The 16292-nt window shown below is 36.6% G+C and overlaps 1 protein-coding gene across 1 annotated transcript; it reads left to right on the forward strand.

Moving 5' to 3' along the window:
• Positions 1 to 418: 418 nt before the first annotated feature.
• Positions 419 to 4049, forward strand: LOC108104978. The gene has a single exon (XM_017211351.2). It carries the CDS (start codon positions 1793 to 1795, stop codon positions 3911 to 3913), a length of 2121 nt encoding a protein of 706 aa, XP_017066840.1. The 5' UTR covers positions 419 to 1792; the 3' UTR covers positions 3914 to 4049.
• Positions 4050 to 16292: the final 12243 nt, after the last annotated feature.

A 16292-nucleotide genomic window follows, 5' to 3' on the forward strand; every position in this document is an offset into this window, starting at 1 on the left:
ATTTTAAATAAATGTTTATAAATTCTCTAAAAATTTGAATCAAAAAATTATTTGGAATTTTTGATTTTTAGAAGTCTTAGTACTCAAAGAGCTAATATGGTTAAGGTAAAAGCTGAAGATAAAATTTTTGATTCCCTGAGTCAGAATTATCCACATAAATACATTTTTTTCAACTTTCTCAAGAACTCTAACTATAAAACAGTCCAGCAACAAGTGTGTGTGTGTCTGTCTGCCTCTGCTCTTCCGCTCGTCTAAGTTGTCCATTCGATAATTTCCTGGGTTCACTGTAATTGCCGGCCCTTGAAGTGCTGGATCCCCCCATTTTTTCCACTACTCCCGGCGCCCATGGAAATGCAACTGAAACTGCAACAATTGGCGTCACGCTTCGCTGTCCGTTTGCATACGACCAGAATGCAGAGAAAATACAGGACAGAGCACTGAGAACCAAGAACTGGGAACTCTGGATATATATATAAATATATACGATGTTATAGGGCTGATTGAAAGATTATTTTGCACTGATAACGCTAAAAACGCATGGATGGCTGACCCAACCGCAAAGTTCCAACATCAACCACCAGGCATCGAGCACCACCAAACAAGCAAGCAAACAAACAAACAAAACAACAAAAGTCAAATAGAGCGAGGCAAAGAGCGGCACCAAAATTGCTTTTCGAAAATTGTTGAGCTTTGGGTTTGCGTGTTTACAATTTTTGTATTCATTGTCCGCTACTTTGCTGACTGCGGTGGTCGTTGTCGTCATCAATTCGCAATGCATTTCCCACATTTTTCTGGCCCAGGCCCAGACCAGCGCGCATCATCATTAATAATATTGAAAAGCCCTAATTACGGTTAAGTGGCCCAAACGAGAGAAAAAAAATAACATCCAGAGACGGAAACCCAAAAGAGGGGACTTCCATATCGAACTTTGCAAAGGGTTCGGCGGTTCAGTTTTGGGTTTTCTTCTCCCCTCGACGTTACTGAAGCAGATCATCATCATCATCAGAACTGTGTGGCTCGCTCATTGCGTAAATCATTTTTCCCACCCCTAAACTAAAATAAAAGCAATGAGGGCTAGTCACCTGCCCAAGGTGCACTAAAAATTGCAGGTGCATCAACCTTCATTCCTGACCTACGACGACCCTCGTGTTCTTTAGGTTCTCAGCTCGTCTTAATGAAATCATTTATAATTTTCCTTTCTCCCCTGTGTCGTCTTGCGGTTGGGTTCGATGGTTTTCTTCCTTCTACACAGCTACATCTCTTCCCCATTGAGTTTTATGTTTTCCCTTTGGACGCTTGATTGCCCATTTCGAAACTATTGATAGGGGATAGTTTTAGTTTTAGCACGTGGCTACTGGTAGGTCACCTGCTCAGCGGCCTCAGCTGCCAAGGGTCAATTCTAATGATTATTACAAAAAAAAAAAAAAATATACATACTAAAAGAAACACTCAGCAGGCATAGAATTATCAAGCACATACACTAGGTAATATCATGTGATATATTTATTTTTCAAATACCTTTAGTAAACCTTGCTATACATCCAGTAAACGCAAAGATTTTCATTTTCAAAACAAACTTCAAAACCTAAAGACAGCGGATAGACAGAAAAATAAAAAATAAAATTCGAAAACAAAATTATAAAAAAGCACACACATACAACCAACATATTCATTTATAAAGCCATAGTGAACAAAAAACCAAAACTCTTTCGGCCCAAGTTTAAATTAATTGTTATCGTTATTATCACTCGAAGACCATATTCATCACCATATCTTAACATTGCCCGAAGGAATGCAGCAGAATATCTGGAGCTCACCACAGGTGGGTGGTTCTGGTGGTGCATTGAAGGCCTTGGCCAGGAATGTAGCCAATCATCTCAAGCTTAACCGGAGCAGTATGAAGCGAGTTGTGGCTCAGGTAGTCGCTGAGCACCACACCCTCGGAGAGGTAGCCGACTACAAGGGTCACATGTACTTTGCAAAGCCGGATCGCTTAAATTTCCACGAACTCATTGCCCAGTCCAAAGAGGCTTTCGATGATCTCCTCCTCCACGAACCGCAAACTGCGAAAAAACGTTTAGCAAGCAAACAACGTTTTAAGATTAAAACTAATTCGAAAGTAAATCTGCAAATGAAAGTGTCACCACCTCAATTACCAATCTCAGCGAAGAAGTTTTTAAACGTTAAAAAATCAAATAAACCTGCGGTACGTTCAATGCCTAAAACTCCTCGGCCGAAAAAGACCTCCAAAACCATTTTCCAGCTGGCGGATGCAGGTCGTCGTAGTTTAAATGGTGTCATTATCGATGAATCGCATTTGCCGCCCGTTGGTGAACAACAAGAGATCCTGTTGCATGTTCCTTCGGCGTTAGTTAAACGCTCACGAAAGCATATACGGCAATCCCAGACTAAGATTACATCGGAGAAAATTCAAACGCCGAAACCATCAAAAGATCAACTTCAGAAGAAAACGGAATCTAGGACTAAGCAGCAAAGGAATCTGAAGTCAAAGAACAAGCAGAAGTTTCAAAAGGTGGTGAAAAATCAACAAAGAATAGAGAGTTCTAAGGGAATTAAATTCCTAAAAGAACCAAAGAAAATGCCTCCCGAAGATGAAAAGGTAAATCAACAAGTCCAGAAAAATTGTCCGAAAATTCCGACACAAAGTCCATCTCAGTTCTCTTCTCGTGCCATGTCGGGGTCACCTTCAGCCCCTCCGATAAGGCGATCCATTTCACCAGCTCGATTAATTCAAAAAAAGTCATCTATTGGGAAAATAAACAAACCCCTTCGCACCAGAAAATCTCAAAGGAGAATCAATGCCAGGGGTCGCGCTTATTATCATCGCATTAAAGCTGGAGATACTGAAAATTTAACTCCCAAGCCACCAGTTCAAAAAATCAATACGAGTTCGAAGATAGGATCATTCAAAAAGAAGATGCCTTTGCCACGTAGGAGCTACGAAAAACCCTGGCTAGTAAAACGCTCTAAACGACAGCGTCTATCTGGCGGATCTCAAGTGGCCAAGCTTAGGAATAAGGAGATTACAAAAAAAATAAAAAGGCTGGATAAAACTAAAACGGATCCGAAGAAGTTGGAAAATGACGAAAAGAACGAGCACATCGCGAAGACCACCAAGATGTTGCAAAAGAAAAGCTCTACACAGCTAAAGACCAATTTATCGTCCCACATTGGCCGCCAAATGCGAAACGTGAATTTTCCGTGGTATACCCCATATCAATTTCAAGGGGCTGCCGGAGCAACTCAAATACCAAATGCTGTTGCCGGGGTACCACCTTACAAACTGCTGAAAGAAAAGTATCGCAAACTTAATCAAAGATTGTCGATGATCCAACCAATACCGCAAATAAAACGTGGTCCCAATTTAACCAGTCGCCAAATGCACCATCGTCGAATGCAGGAACGTCTGATGAGGGATTTGCAACGAGAAGAGGCTATCGATGAACCATTGAGCAATGGATCCGGAGTTTTTCGTCGATCCCGCGGCGGATGGCAACCACCTCGAAAGACTAAGGAGCAAACTGAGCAACCGATGAACAAAGCGGAGGAGGATAATCGTTCTGTGGAGCGCACGAGCTCGCGGGTCAAGCGTTTGGAAAATAATGGACGCTGTCGCCAAACCATCGCCACTAATGAACGGATCATAATCCCGCCACCAAAGACTAGAAATAATCGTAACAAAGGTATGGCCCCAAATCGTCCAGTTTCCAGTCCACGAATACGTCGAAAATTCCGTTCCGTTCCGGTGGGCAGTAGCCTGGGCAGCATCGCCTTAATGAGTCAGCCAGAGCAATCGAAGCAAGTTCTAACTCCAGCCAAACGTCATCTTACTATTGCATTTATGAACAAGAGATCAGAGCGAACCAATCAAACCATTCAGCCCTGGAAATAGAGATTCTTGATTTTGATCAGTTTGGCACTTACTTTTCTAAGGATGCTGAGGATTAGCTAACAATTCTGTTCTTCTTTTTTTGGAGATAAATAAATTTTCAAGTTAGAATGTCAATTAAGTGACATTATTACTATATTGAATATGCTTTATAGAATTCTTCCAATTTTGATTCAAGAATCTAAATCTATCGCCTATATAATATGCACGGGAATTTTATTAAAATACCATGTATAAAAGCATTTTTTTCATTTAATTCAAACAAATTGAATAAATTTCTTAAAGATACAAAAAGTAATTTGTGAAGACAACCAACACATGTTGCCATACAGGTGGCTTCTTGCCGATTAAATCGTTCCGAAAAGGGATTCAAATTTTCGCGACAAGGTCAGCAATGAAAAACTTTTAAACTCAGCGCTTAACCCCGTGTCAAATGTCTTTCACTCGAGGTCTTGCCAATAGAATCCTTCAAACCATATTTCCCCAAAAAAAAACAAACCCCACCCTTATTTAAATTTTGATAAAACGTTTTTTTTTTCATGCATGCAACGAGACAACAGGGTCAAATTCCATGGGGAGTAAAAAGTTAGCCCGTCAATGAGCTCAAAACAAAACTGACAACGAAACTGAATAATAATATGTATATATATTTATATATATGTGTTGGGGAAAAAGGAAATAATACAAGTGAAGACTGAGGAGAAACAACAAGGCCATAATTTAAGTCGCTAAAGTTTTGCGCCTTTTGTGCGCCCAGCACAAAAGTTATTGAAAATCGCGCAAGGGTTCAGTTTTCGTCGAAAAAAGGGTTCGAAATTGAAAAAGAAAGCGAATATCAGGTGGTTGGTTGAAGGCTTTTGGTTTGTGTGGGTAACATTGGTGTAGGTGATTTAGTGTTAAATAAAAACTTTTAAATTGCCATTTGATCGTTTGTTTAGCGACAATAATGCCGTCGTTGCCAGTCTTTTACGCTATTCACTTCAATTGAATGTGCCTAGGGTCCTGTGTCACGTTTAAAGGTCGCTTCTTAGCGACTGTGGATTTCGTATTCGTATTCCAATACATATTCCTTTACAACAACAACAACAACAACAAGAAAATGAAAGGGTGAGGAATCCTGGAAGAGGTGGAGGCCAAAAGGCAAAGGACCTCGGCGAGGGCGTCGTGACAATGACATTGTTTCGCTGACAGTCGTAGCAAATTTATTGAAAAGGTGTTCCCTAGCATTTGTTTCGTTTCGTTACGTTACTTTACATTTTTTTTTTCTCCTTTTTTGTATATTTTCCGTTTGCTGTGTCTTCGGGAATTGTCAAAAATTTATTGATATGTTGAAATTGCTTCTTGGCCTGCCATAAAAACCTTGACAGCTCCATTTTTTCGTGCACCATCGGTACGCTCATTGTAGTAAATTTGACAACAATTGTTTTGTTTGACAGTTTGTCGTCTCTGGCAAAATGATGATGTCAATATGCAAAGCAGTTTTGCGAGGGTGATGCCGGCAAAAAATAAAAAAGGAAAAGAAAAAACCCAATCGAGGGTTCTCAATTTGAATGGATGAAAGAATGGGTTATTGGTAAGTTGACAGCAGCCGTTGACAGCGTTCAGAATGTATGAACGTTAAAACAGATTTCATTCATCTTTAAATATAACTTTCAATAGCTTTTGGTGATTTTATAAGGTAAACTTAAAAAGAAATACACACATAATCACCGAAGAGGGAGAGATACATAATATTTTTTAGGGGACTGTTTCGTTTTTCGCTTAATCGCACTAGGATTTCTAAAAATTGTAGAATAAAGATGGTTGCAAAATATAAACAAAAAACGTGGAGAGCGTTCAACCTGAAAATATGCTTAAAGACAATTGGTTGTCGGCTGGTTTGGTTGTTCTGTTGTTTGGCTAAAGGCACAGCCCAGTCACCAACCTTTAGCTTGCCAGTATTCAGTTTTCCAGTCTTCTTCAATCCCCGCTGATTCGTTGGCCTGTAGACTCTTCTTTCAGCTCTTATTTTAAGTTTTCTTCGATGTTAAGCGAAGCGCGAATATTTTTAGAGAGTCATAAGGGGAAGGGCCCCAGAAGGGCAAAGGGTAGGCAGGAATTTATTAATAATTACCACACCGACTGAGAAGGAACGAGATAGATTGAAATAGTACATCATAGTTGAAAATTTATTTGTTATTTATCTTTTTGGCATTATGCATGAATGGCAATAAAAAAAAAATACACTCACACACATTGTTTTATTCTTGCTAGTGGGATAAATAGTTAACCAGAAAATACGGCAGCAGCATAAGAAAAAGAAGAAAAAAAATGGTATCATAAAAAATTATAACAATCCATTCGGTTGTTACCTCTCTGGTTCTCAGGTGCTTGTGTGTGTTTATTTGTGTTCATTCCTCTCTGGGAGTTCAGTCAATAGATTTGGATCACTTTGCAATGCCACGGGGAAAAAAACACAGCCCCGGTACAAAGAGTCATAAAAATAATGAGCTGGGCACGACGACGATGGCGACAATCAAGATGAAGATGATGAACAGCAAGAAGTTCTTACTGGCTTACTGCGTATGCGGCATTTCAATTTTTGGAATTCAGAAAGCTTACTCACCACGCCACTATCGAAATTTTTTATAATCATTAAACTATTAAAATAAAAACCCCTTTCTTAATCAACAACAAATATTTTAAATTTTCCTTCCCCAACCGCGCCTTACATGCAATCACAATTTGAGAACTTTTTAAGATATCTCTTTCCTCTAGTTTTGATTATGATGATGATGCTGTGACGGATGTTAATCTTATTGACTTATGTAACTGTACTAAAAACATGTCAGAATGTATAAAACAACATAACATCATTTTTTCGGATAAGCTTCCATTTATTTTTTAGCTAAGGAATTCCTTATCGCTGGACAAACAATGAAATAATTTCTATGATTATGAATGTAAAGTGCTATTATTATTAAAGCATTTGCTTTATTTTCTTGGGCAAAGCGGGATAACAACTTCCCTACAAGAAAAAGAAAACCGAAATCACAAATTATTCTTGGAAAATTGGACTCATGGCTTTAGCATGCTCTAGTTAGCTGATGAAACCTGAGCTGAAGCTGAAAATCTACAAATAAAAAAATACTACAAAAATAAAAAAAAAGTGTCCAGGAAACCATAAGAATGTTTTCGGTTTATTCTATATCTTATCACATGAACATGGAGACCAAATAAACCGAATACTGAACACCCCCGTATATGGTAAGTCCCAACACAAATGAATTTTAAGGTTTAACAGTATCAGAGACCCAAAAGTGTTTACCTACTACGATCCTCTACACACCTCCATCCCCAATTATTTTGTTTTCTTTTTTTTAAACTGGGTGTGTACTTTGTCAGTATTGTGTTCTGTGTGGAACTATTTGATATTTGCATAAGTTGATCAACAGGTGCCAGCGAAGCGGCAGCGTCAGTATCCCAATAAAAATTACGACGGTTGAGCAATGAGCATGAGGTAACACACTTTAAATTTTTAGAGTAATGTCATAAAATGAATATATATATATATAAATATATATAAAATTCTTAAAACTATAATCTCTTTTGAAACCTCAACTTTCTTAAATAAGATGTTATCTACTCTCTTATTGGGTATATCAGCATTAATTTACAATCCGCAACTTATCGCATCTAAAAAAAAACGAAATTCCCAATAGGCTAAATGAATTCCAATACTCAAACATTCACCAACCAACTTATGAACCCCTTGACAAATGCTATTTTCCCAAAAAAAATAAAAAACAAAATCTCTGACCGATTCCAGCAACATCGAAAAATCTCATCAAATACCAAAACAAAAAAAAAACTTCTCTCTCCTGAGACATCACACCATCTCCCCATGGGCCGTTGCATTCGAGAAATTTCAATAATTGCGGCTCATTAAAAGTGCCCGGATAATGGGAGCCCAAAGAAAATTTTCACAAAAAAAAAAAACACTACCAAACACTTCCGATTATGAAATTTTATTCGTTTAACAAAATGCCATAAGAGTGTAGGCACTCATCCAGTTGACGCTGGTAGTTGGAAGTTGAAAATTGTTCGAGAGACGACGGTAATCACAACATGAAAATATCTATAATGTAATTACGGCCAGATCGAGGTGACTGTCATTTGTTGTTAAAGAGAATCAACTAAAACTACAAAGCGATCACACAGAGAAAAAGGCAAAACCAGCGACAAGCAAGCGAAGACGACAACGGCAACGACTAAGACTCATTAAAACAATTTTAAAAAATAATACAAAATAATTACAATAAATTATGATTACGCTTGACAGTGACAGTGGTGGACCTGGACTCCATCGATGGTGGGTTTTTGGTGTCTCAGACACTACATATAAAGATATATGTATATATATATATATATATCACAGAATAGTGAGTTATGAGTACTTGATTACCTAGTACCGATTACCGCTACAGGTGCATTTGAAAGACGGCGTCACCGACTGGTGGCAACCGGCAACCAACGAAGATGAAGACCAGAAGACCAAAGACGATGACGACGACACCCAAGAATCACTCAACTGTGGTCAAAAAGTTCGTTGTTCATTTGCGCTCGATTCCCGTCTACATTGTGCTGGGTAAGCGGAATAGTTATGACTTCCTATATTCGACTGAACTTGGTTTTAGAAAATGAAATCTATTAAATAAAAACTTAAAATTAAAAAAAAATAACAAATTATATAAAACCACTTTTTAAATGTTTGATATTTTTGATAATATTATATTCCATTTAGTTTAATTTTAAAATAAATGTTTAAAAAAATAAACTAATTAATTTGAAAAAAAGTTTGAAAAGGACTAATTACTCATAAATTGAATAAATTAGGTTTCTTCATAAAAGAAAGAAAGGAGCAACTTTAAGTCGACTTCCCCTATCTTGAGACCCATTGGCTGCCCTGATGGTTTCTGCCATTGCTCTCCGTGTGCACTTCACCTCTTCGTTTTAATTCAATTCAATTTGGCCACAGAGATAATTACAATCTGTCCAGGTTAACGCGCATCGTGTGAGCGCTGCAAAGTGGTGCCGCCCATCGTTGATGACATGTACTACTCAGTCCAAGGGCAAGTACGCATATATCCAGGTTTTTCACATCTTTAAGGAGTTTTAGGTAAGGTGGGGAGGGTTTTATCAAAAGGCCATTAAAATCAAATTGAGGCGCAGACAAGCGACAAACAAGTCCAAAGAAATGAAGAGATGGAGATGTCGAATGTGATGGACCGATGGAATGATGGACATGGGTATTGGAGCAATACATCAGACGACTCGATTCTCTGTCAAATGCTCTTTTGGGGACATAAAAATCTCCTCGAATCGTTAAAAATGCATCATCATCAATTTTTGATGCATATATAATGTAACGCGAGGCTCGCGTATCTCTTTGTATCTTTCTTCGATGACATCCATGCACCGTGGAAAAATGCGATCACTTTGGTAATATATAAGTCAAGTTGATAAAATTTAAAATTTAAAAAAAAAAAACATCCACAAAGATGTTAATTTAATTTTACTTAAAGTTTTTATCCTTTTGTATTATTTTTAAAAAGAGAATTAAATTTTTTGGATATTAACATTTTTTTTTTTGTGTAGGTGTGTGTCTTCGCTTTAACTGCAGAGTGCGACATAAAAATTGATTTGCTCTCAACGCTGCGTCGGCAAACAAAAAGCAAGCAAAAGGCCAAATGACTACTATTTTGGGAACCATATCAAAGACATTATGGCTCAATTACAGGCGTAAAATCGCTGACCGATACGATTTTGTCCCCTCCATTCCCGGATATCCTGGGGAATCTAACAATCCTGCAATTCCACTTTGTCGGTACTTTAGTTTTTTGAATTTTATGTAAATAAGAACCTGTTTGTTTGGCAGGTCGGCGGCTAACCTCAAATTTGGTAATCTCTATTACAGAGCCTATTGAGTACACATTGCCCCTAAATGAACGCGAAATTTCACAGGTAAACACAAATATCCTCTTCCCGGAATCCTTAGATCCTTCAATATTTTATTATGCTGTCGGTGAAACTTGTAAGGAAACCTGTATCATATCAGAATAAAAATAGTAAGCATAATTCAATGGAAATCTATGATCTGCAGCATAAAACATTTGCCTGCGAAACACCTTGGTTCCTTTCTGGTGGTCTGTTCTATTAAAACACAAAAAAAGATCACCAGCAGTCTCAAAAACTCTGAAACTATCGTCAAGTCAGGCCAAGTTTCATAAATTAGTCATTGAACCCAACAAATGGGCAGCCACAATGGTGGCGTGAAAAACAAAAACAAAATTATATTCGTAATAAGCTTAAATGCGAGCATAACAACGAAGAGCAAAACTAATTTTTTTATAGTGGGAATCTAGCGCCAAAAGCCCTCTAAAACAATATATACATATATACTATATTATACACGTACCAAGAGCGGTGTCTACGCTTTACTAACTTTCGAATCTCTTGCGTCCACTACATGTTTTAAGTAGTTCATGCCGCTTAGATTAACTAAGCTTTAATATAAAGTCCTTATAATATTTTTTTTTATTGCTATTTATAATTTTTTGTGCGTTTCATAATTATTGTAATTTTTTCATAATTTATCAAATTTTGATTGTATAAATTCATAAAAAATCTGCTTCTTAAAAAATGTTTTTTTTTTATTTAATTTGTTGAGAAGTTTATCATTGTAATTCTGTAATATTTTATGTTTTTTGGCCTCTCATATTCCCAAATTTAACATCTCCTACATCTCCCATTAATGGCACCAGAATAATTATTACTCCACCATTACATATCTTTAGAATTAAGTCCAGAACTCTGCCAAAGATTTCACCCATAAACTAAGAGAACCCACACCCTCTATCTACATATATATTTCTAGACTTGCTTACATTATGTGCTACCATGCTCATTTCCTTACAAACTCTTGGGATTCCCGAAATGGTCTCGGCTTACCTTCCGAAATGCCCAGTCAACTGGGCCACAAAAGCCACCCACCGGGAAATGACCCAACCGAAAAATATTTAATTTATGCAAAAAAAAAAAAAAAAAAAAAAAATAAAAACGACTATAACCTAGATATGTATGTGAGTGTGGGTTAATGTGTGGTAAAGACGATACGTGTATTCAAGGGAAACTCACATTTCCATTTCCATTTCCCAGGCGCTACGCTAATTAGCCAAAAACAAAACCCCCAAAATAAAAAATACATAACTAACAATATGCATAAATTTAAAAAAAAATTTCATTTTTTTCATTTTCTATGATCTTTTTTTTGGTTCATATTATTATTTTGTATTTTTTGTTAACTCATATTAAAGGCATTCGTCCAGAAACAAAAATTCAAAAATGGCGCAGTCGAAAAAAAGAGCAGGTGGAATTTGAACAACCACCAATAAGACAAGTTGAATTAGGGAGACGCTTGGCTGACTGAATGACTAAATGACTAAGTTACTTAAAGCCAAACTGAATATCTGTCTGATTTCAGCTCATCCGCGACTGTACTCTGTATTATTTTACTTTTTCTTCTTGGCCTTTTCGGGCTTTTTTGGCTACCTCTATCGCCATTTTTCATGATTTGCAAAAATAAACAGAAACTTTCTTTCCACCTAGAGTCGGGTCAACGAGCCAAGAGATCGCTGGCAAATTAAAACAATGATCAAAGTTCATCTAAATAAACTGCTGGGCAGTGGAAAGCTTTAAGATACTGAATGAACAGCTTATGAGCCCTTTTGACCAATTAAAAAAAAATATTAAAGAATATGGAATGAATGAAAAATATTATAATAGTATAAAACATCTGAGAAAAAGTGTTATCACAATTAGATATGTAGTTGTTTTATAGTTATATCACGTTTCAAGCTTGAACGAGTTCCAAGTCCTAACCTCTCTGATAATTTTAAATTTTACCCAAATTTTGATAAAATATTTTATTTAATTTCCAAGAAGCTATCGTTAAGTTTGCCCCATTTGAAGAGAAATTCCATACAAATGACGTCAAACAATAAAACACTATTGTTTAATTTTATTTGATTGCTTGTCGTGCTGTTTAATTTTTGCTAAAATTTTTTTTTTTTTTTTTTTTTGGGCGCCACAAATGGAAAAGAGCGGATGCAAGTCACAGGATGTCTTCAATAAGCAAACGATTTGCATCAGCATATGTATAAATGTATCTGCATTTGTATATTAGACAGCACGAGAGCATTAGCCTATGGCACAGGCAGTGCAATGCATTTTTAGTGTAAGCAATAAAATTTACTTTTATTAAAGAGAAACGAACCAAATTCAAAAGAATTTTTCGCGACTTGTTTCGGTGTCGACGACAACAACGACAACGACGACCACATAAATTTAAAACCACCTACACATAAAATTTTGCTAGATACAAAAAATAAACTGCAATGATTACTATTGCAACAGCAACATCAACAGCAAAAGCAAAGCAAGTGCAACCGTCAACTATTAAATGACATTTAGCATGCCCACGAAAAGTCGCAGGGTAAAGATCTTGTGGGGCAAATGAGGGGGATGGTTTGAGGGTGGATGAGACAGGCCATCGCTTACCCACACCACCAACAAAAAAAAAAAAAAAAAAAAAAGGCGACATTAGTTTCTTAAAATATCATTTTAAATTTCAAAACAAGTCAACAACAGCACCGTTCCGTTTATTCAGCTTTCCCCTCCTTCTCCACTTGTCATATATATTATATATATCGTATGTGTGATTTAGATTCAGATTCAGTTTCAGATTTCTGAATTGTGGCAGCGCTTTTTTCATCAACCAGCCACTGTATGGATAATTTCAATTATAATTTATATGCGTTCATAAACCTATTTTTAGGCAAGTGACATCTCTGCTATTTCCTCAACGTTGCCGAACATCACATGGGAGGAAAAGCCGGGCTTCAATGATGGGTTGCGAAATTATCTGTCTACTAATCTAATTCGCTTTTCATTGAATATCAGAATATATAATCTTAAAAAAAAATATTTATGGACTTGTATTTTTTTTTAATATTTAATAGATTTAGCCCTAAGAAAAGTGCGGCTTTCCATTTCCTGAATGATTACAGTTAAGACAAAAGGAATTCCTCAAATTATAAAATATGTATGTTAATAGAAAGAAGGAAAAAAAGTTTGTAAAACTAATCAATTGGCTTCTCGGAAAGTAATTACTTTTACCGATCTTTGGACAAATAACTGAACCTTTTTAAAACTTTTTTTTTACCAAAACAAGCTTTTGATATGAAAGGCAAGGATTGACTAAGTGCAAAAGTTTTCATTTTGACTATGACACCAGGAATTATATTTTAAGGCCTTATTGCCCACAAAAGTAGTTGCTTGCTTGCCATATGGTAGGTATAGAACACGCCATAGGAGCATTACCACCCCATTTTGTCGCGAAACCAGGCACATTAATCATTATTTCGAACAACTTCATCAGCAACGAATGAAATTATGGGGGTAATTCTTTCATGAACTATTTTGCCACATATTTACATTTGATAAAAAATTAGAATTGCGTTTTCATAAAACTTGGAGTTTAGAAGTCGCCATTTGATTGATTTGAATGTTACGATGCCTGTGTGCACCTTTGCTCGGACTTGGATGTGTGACTGATGATTGATGGACTTGCCAGTACCGTGCACTAGTCTACCATCCAATATTCGATTACAAAACCCCATACGATCCGCCCAACAAAATTCGGAAAAAGCAAAAATAGATGAAATATTCTGTTACTTGCAGGCGTATGCCATTTTGACGACGCAAGAACGAACGTGTATTTTTAAAGGCATTTTATTTTTTCCATATCTATAACTAACACTTTCTATAACTAACTTTTTCTATAACTATAAAAGCTTTCTACCAATACCCGATGGCCTACAGAATGGTACACCGATAGTATGTCCTCAGGCCCTCTCTTCGCCATGCTAAAATTCTAAAAATGTATGGTTTGTATCCATTAAAAACATAATTTGGTCAGCCAATAGAACTGAACAATCCAATTTTGCAAATAATTTTCCATTTTAAATTCACACAATTCCCACATTTGACGACGACTCCTTTCGAAAGAGCCAAGTGAATGATAGTAAGCAATATTCTGAATAATGTCTTCAAGTGATAACTGGTCCACCTCCTTCTAGACGATTTCGGCCTGACCCAGTAAACTTTCTCAGGTTTTTTAGTAGCTCCAGCAAGCTTTCGTGTGTGTGGGAGCGAAAAACTCCAACTACAAGAGTCAAGCTGAAGACTTGGACTCTAAAGCCATCTCACCACTTCCCTCAGAAAAGTCTAGGGCCGGATGTGGTTGCGTAGAAATAGTGGTAGTGTTGTTGATACTGGTGACCCCCACCAAGCAACAAGTCAGCCTCTTGAGAGACACCGAAAAAAAAAAAAAGAAAAGAGAACCAGTCACTGAAAATGTCAGCGGCATGCAATGCGGACTTTCTGTTTGTTTAAAGCCGCTCCGGGTAACTAAAATAATAACAATAATAGTACATAATACTAAGTCAAAATGCCAACTTCCCAAAGACGAACTCCGTCATTACTCCATTTTTACCACAATTAAAAAGGTGGATGTTGTGTCTTGATGGTCTCGGTGAATGTCTTGCCTATCTCTCCCCACTCTATTTCATTTCATTTCGTTTTATTTATTTTTTAATTTCCATGTGTAGACCTTTCATCTTGCCACTCTCTGTTTGCCTTCTTGGTTGCTCTTTGTTTTATTTGGTTTCTTTTTTTTTTTTTCTCTGGCCATCATCACCCTGACTAATGTCAACTTCCGTGGAGTGAACCCAAAACAAAACAAAAAAAAAAAGTCGGTATCGTAAAGCTTATCAGAGTTAGGGGTAGATATCTGTATAGTTAGATAGTAAACAGATCTTTCCATTTAGCATTTTTAAAATTTTTAGATTTTAGATAGAAATTTAGACAATTCTGAAGACAAGAAAAAAAGAAAACCTTTAGAAGTAGAATTTTTAAATATCGAATAGATATTTATTGATAGACCCAAGAATTCCATAATTGTTGGGAAATAATAAAAATAGGGAAATACTCGCATCCATGGGATAGAGATACACCTTCTCTGTGGCTTTCCCATGGTAAATTATAAGCCACGATGGGAACCCCAGTCAATATATCCCAATCCCAGCCAATTCAATCCCAGTAACCAAGTATCATTCCAAGCCCTCAGTTCGTGCGTGTAAAGTTTTGCTTTTGTCGCGGCATTGTGTTTCGAAAGTCGCTTAACTGACAATTTAAGCTAAAGATAGATGGAAATGATATAAAACGCGATCCGTCGCACGCAACACAAAAATTAAAATTTAGCGGGATGGGCGAAGTCTGTGGAAAGTCTATTTAAAAAAAAAACAAAAAAAAAAAGGATTCAATAAAGAAAATTATGTTAGACCGCCTTACAAGGAATCGTTTGACAAAATGGTTTGAGTAACAAGAATGCCAAATGAATTACGATAAGCAGCAGGCGGCCACCCACCGAAAAAGAAACAACAACAAGGTTCAACAAGAAAAAGGCCTGTGGGCGGGGGCGTGGTGAAAGGATTTCCAGGGGGTCGCCAGCGAAAGGGGCGAAAAATTGCACCAAAATTAATAAAGGGTCGGGACAAAAAAATAAAAGAAATTTCGACTTAGGTAACAAAATCTTCATTGGAAAGTTGAGTAAGAGATTTCAGCTTTTTGAATAAACAATAATGAGCTTAAAAAATCGGTATAATAAAAAATATATTAATATATATATAAAACCAATATTATATATACATGAGATAATCAAATTTAGTTGCTATATTTATAATTGTCATAACAGAAAAATACGAAATAAAATGATATCAAAACCAAACATAAATATTAAATTATTTATTAAACTCTATTTATCCTTTTCAGGTTAATATACCCCACTCTTTCGATTACAGCGCACTCCAGCCAATGGGCATAGTAAAAAATTATTGAAAGTTTATGAAAATAACAAGAGAAGCCAAAAAAAAAATGAAGAATGGAAAAACCAAGCCGAAAAAAAGAGTAGAAATAACCCAAACACAGCACAACAATTTCTTGCCGGTGTTGTGGCTTTCTTTGTTTTTTTTTTTTTTTTTTTAACTACAGCAACAGACGGTGTCAATGGGGTTTGGGGTTTGCCGATAGAGGGTTAAGACGGCGTCAACATTGCTGGGCGGCATATTGCAGCCCTTGATTCCTTTTCATTTACTTTTCCACGATTTTTTTCCCACTGGTCTTAGTAAAAGGATACAACGTGAAAAAATCTGGGGGAAAGAAACTTTATTGTTACACCAGAAAAATAACAACAAACCATGAGAGGGGGTTAAGCGACTGCAGG

This window comes from Drosophila eugracilis, unplaced genomic scaffold (genome assembly GCF_018153835.1).
Source record: "Drosophila eugracilis isolate 14026-0451.02 unplaced genomic scaffold, ASM1815383v1 contig_2147, whole genome shotgun sequence".
Lineage (NCBI taxonomy): Eukaryota > Metazoa > Arthropoda > Insecta > Diptera > Drosophilidae > Drosophila > Drosophila eugracilis.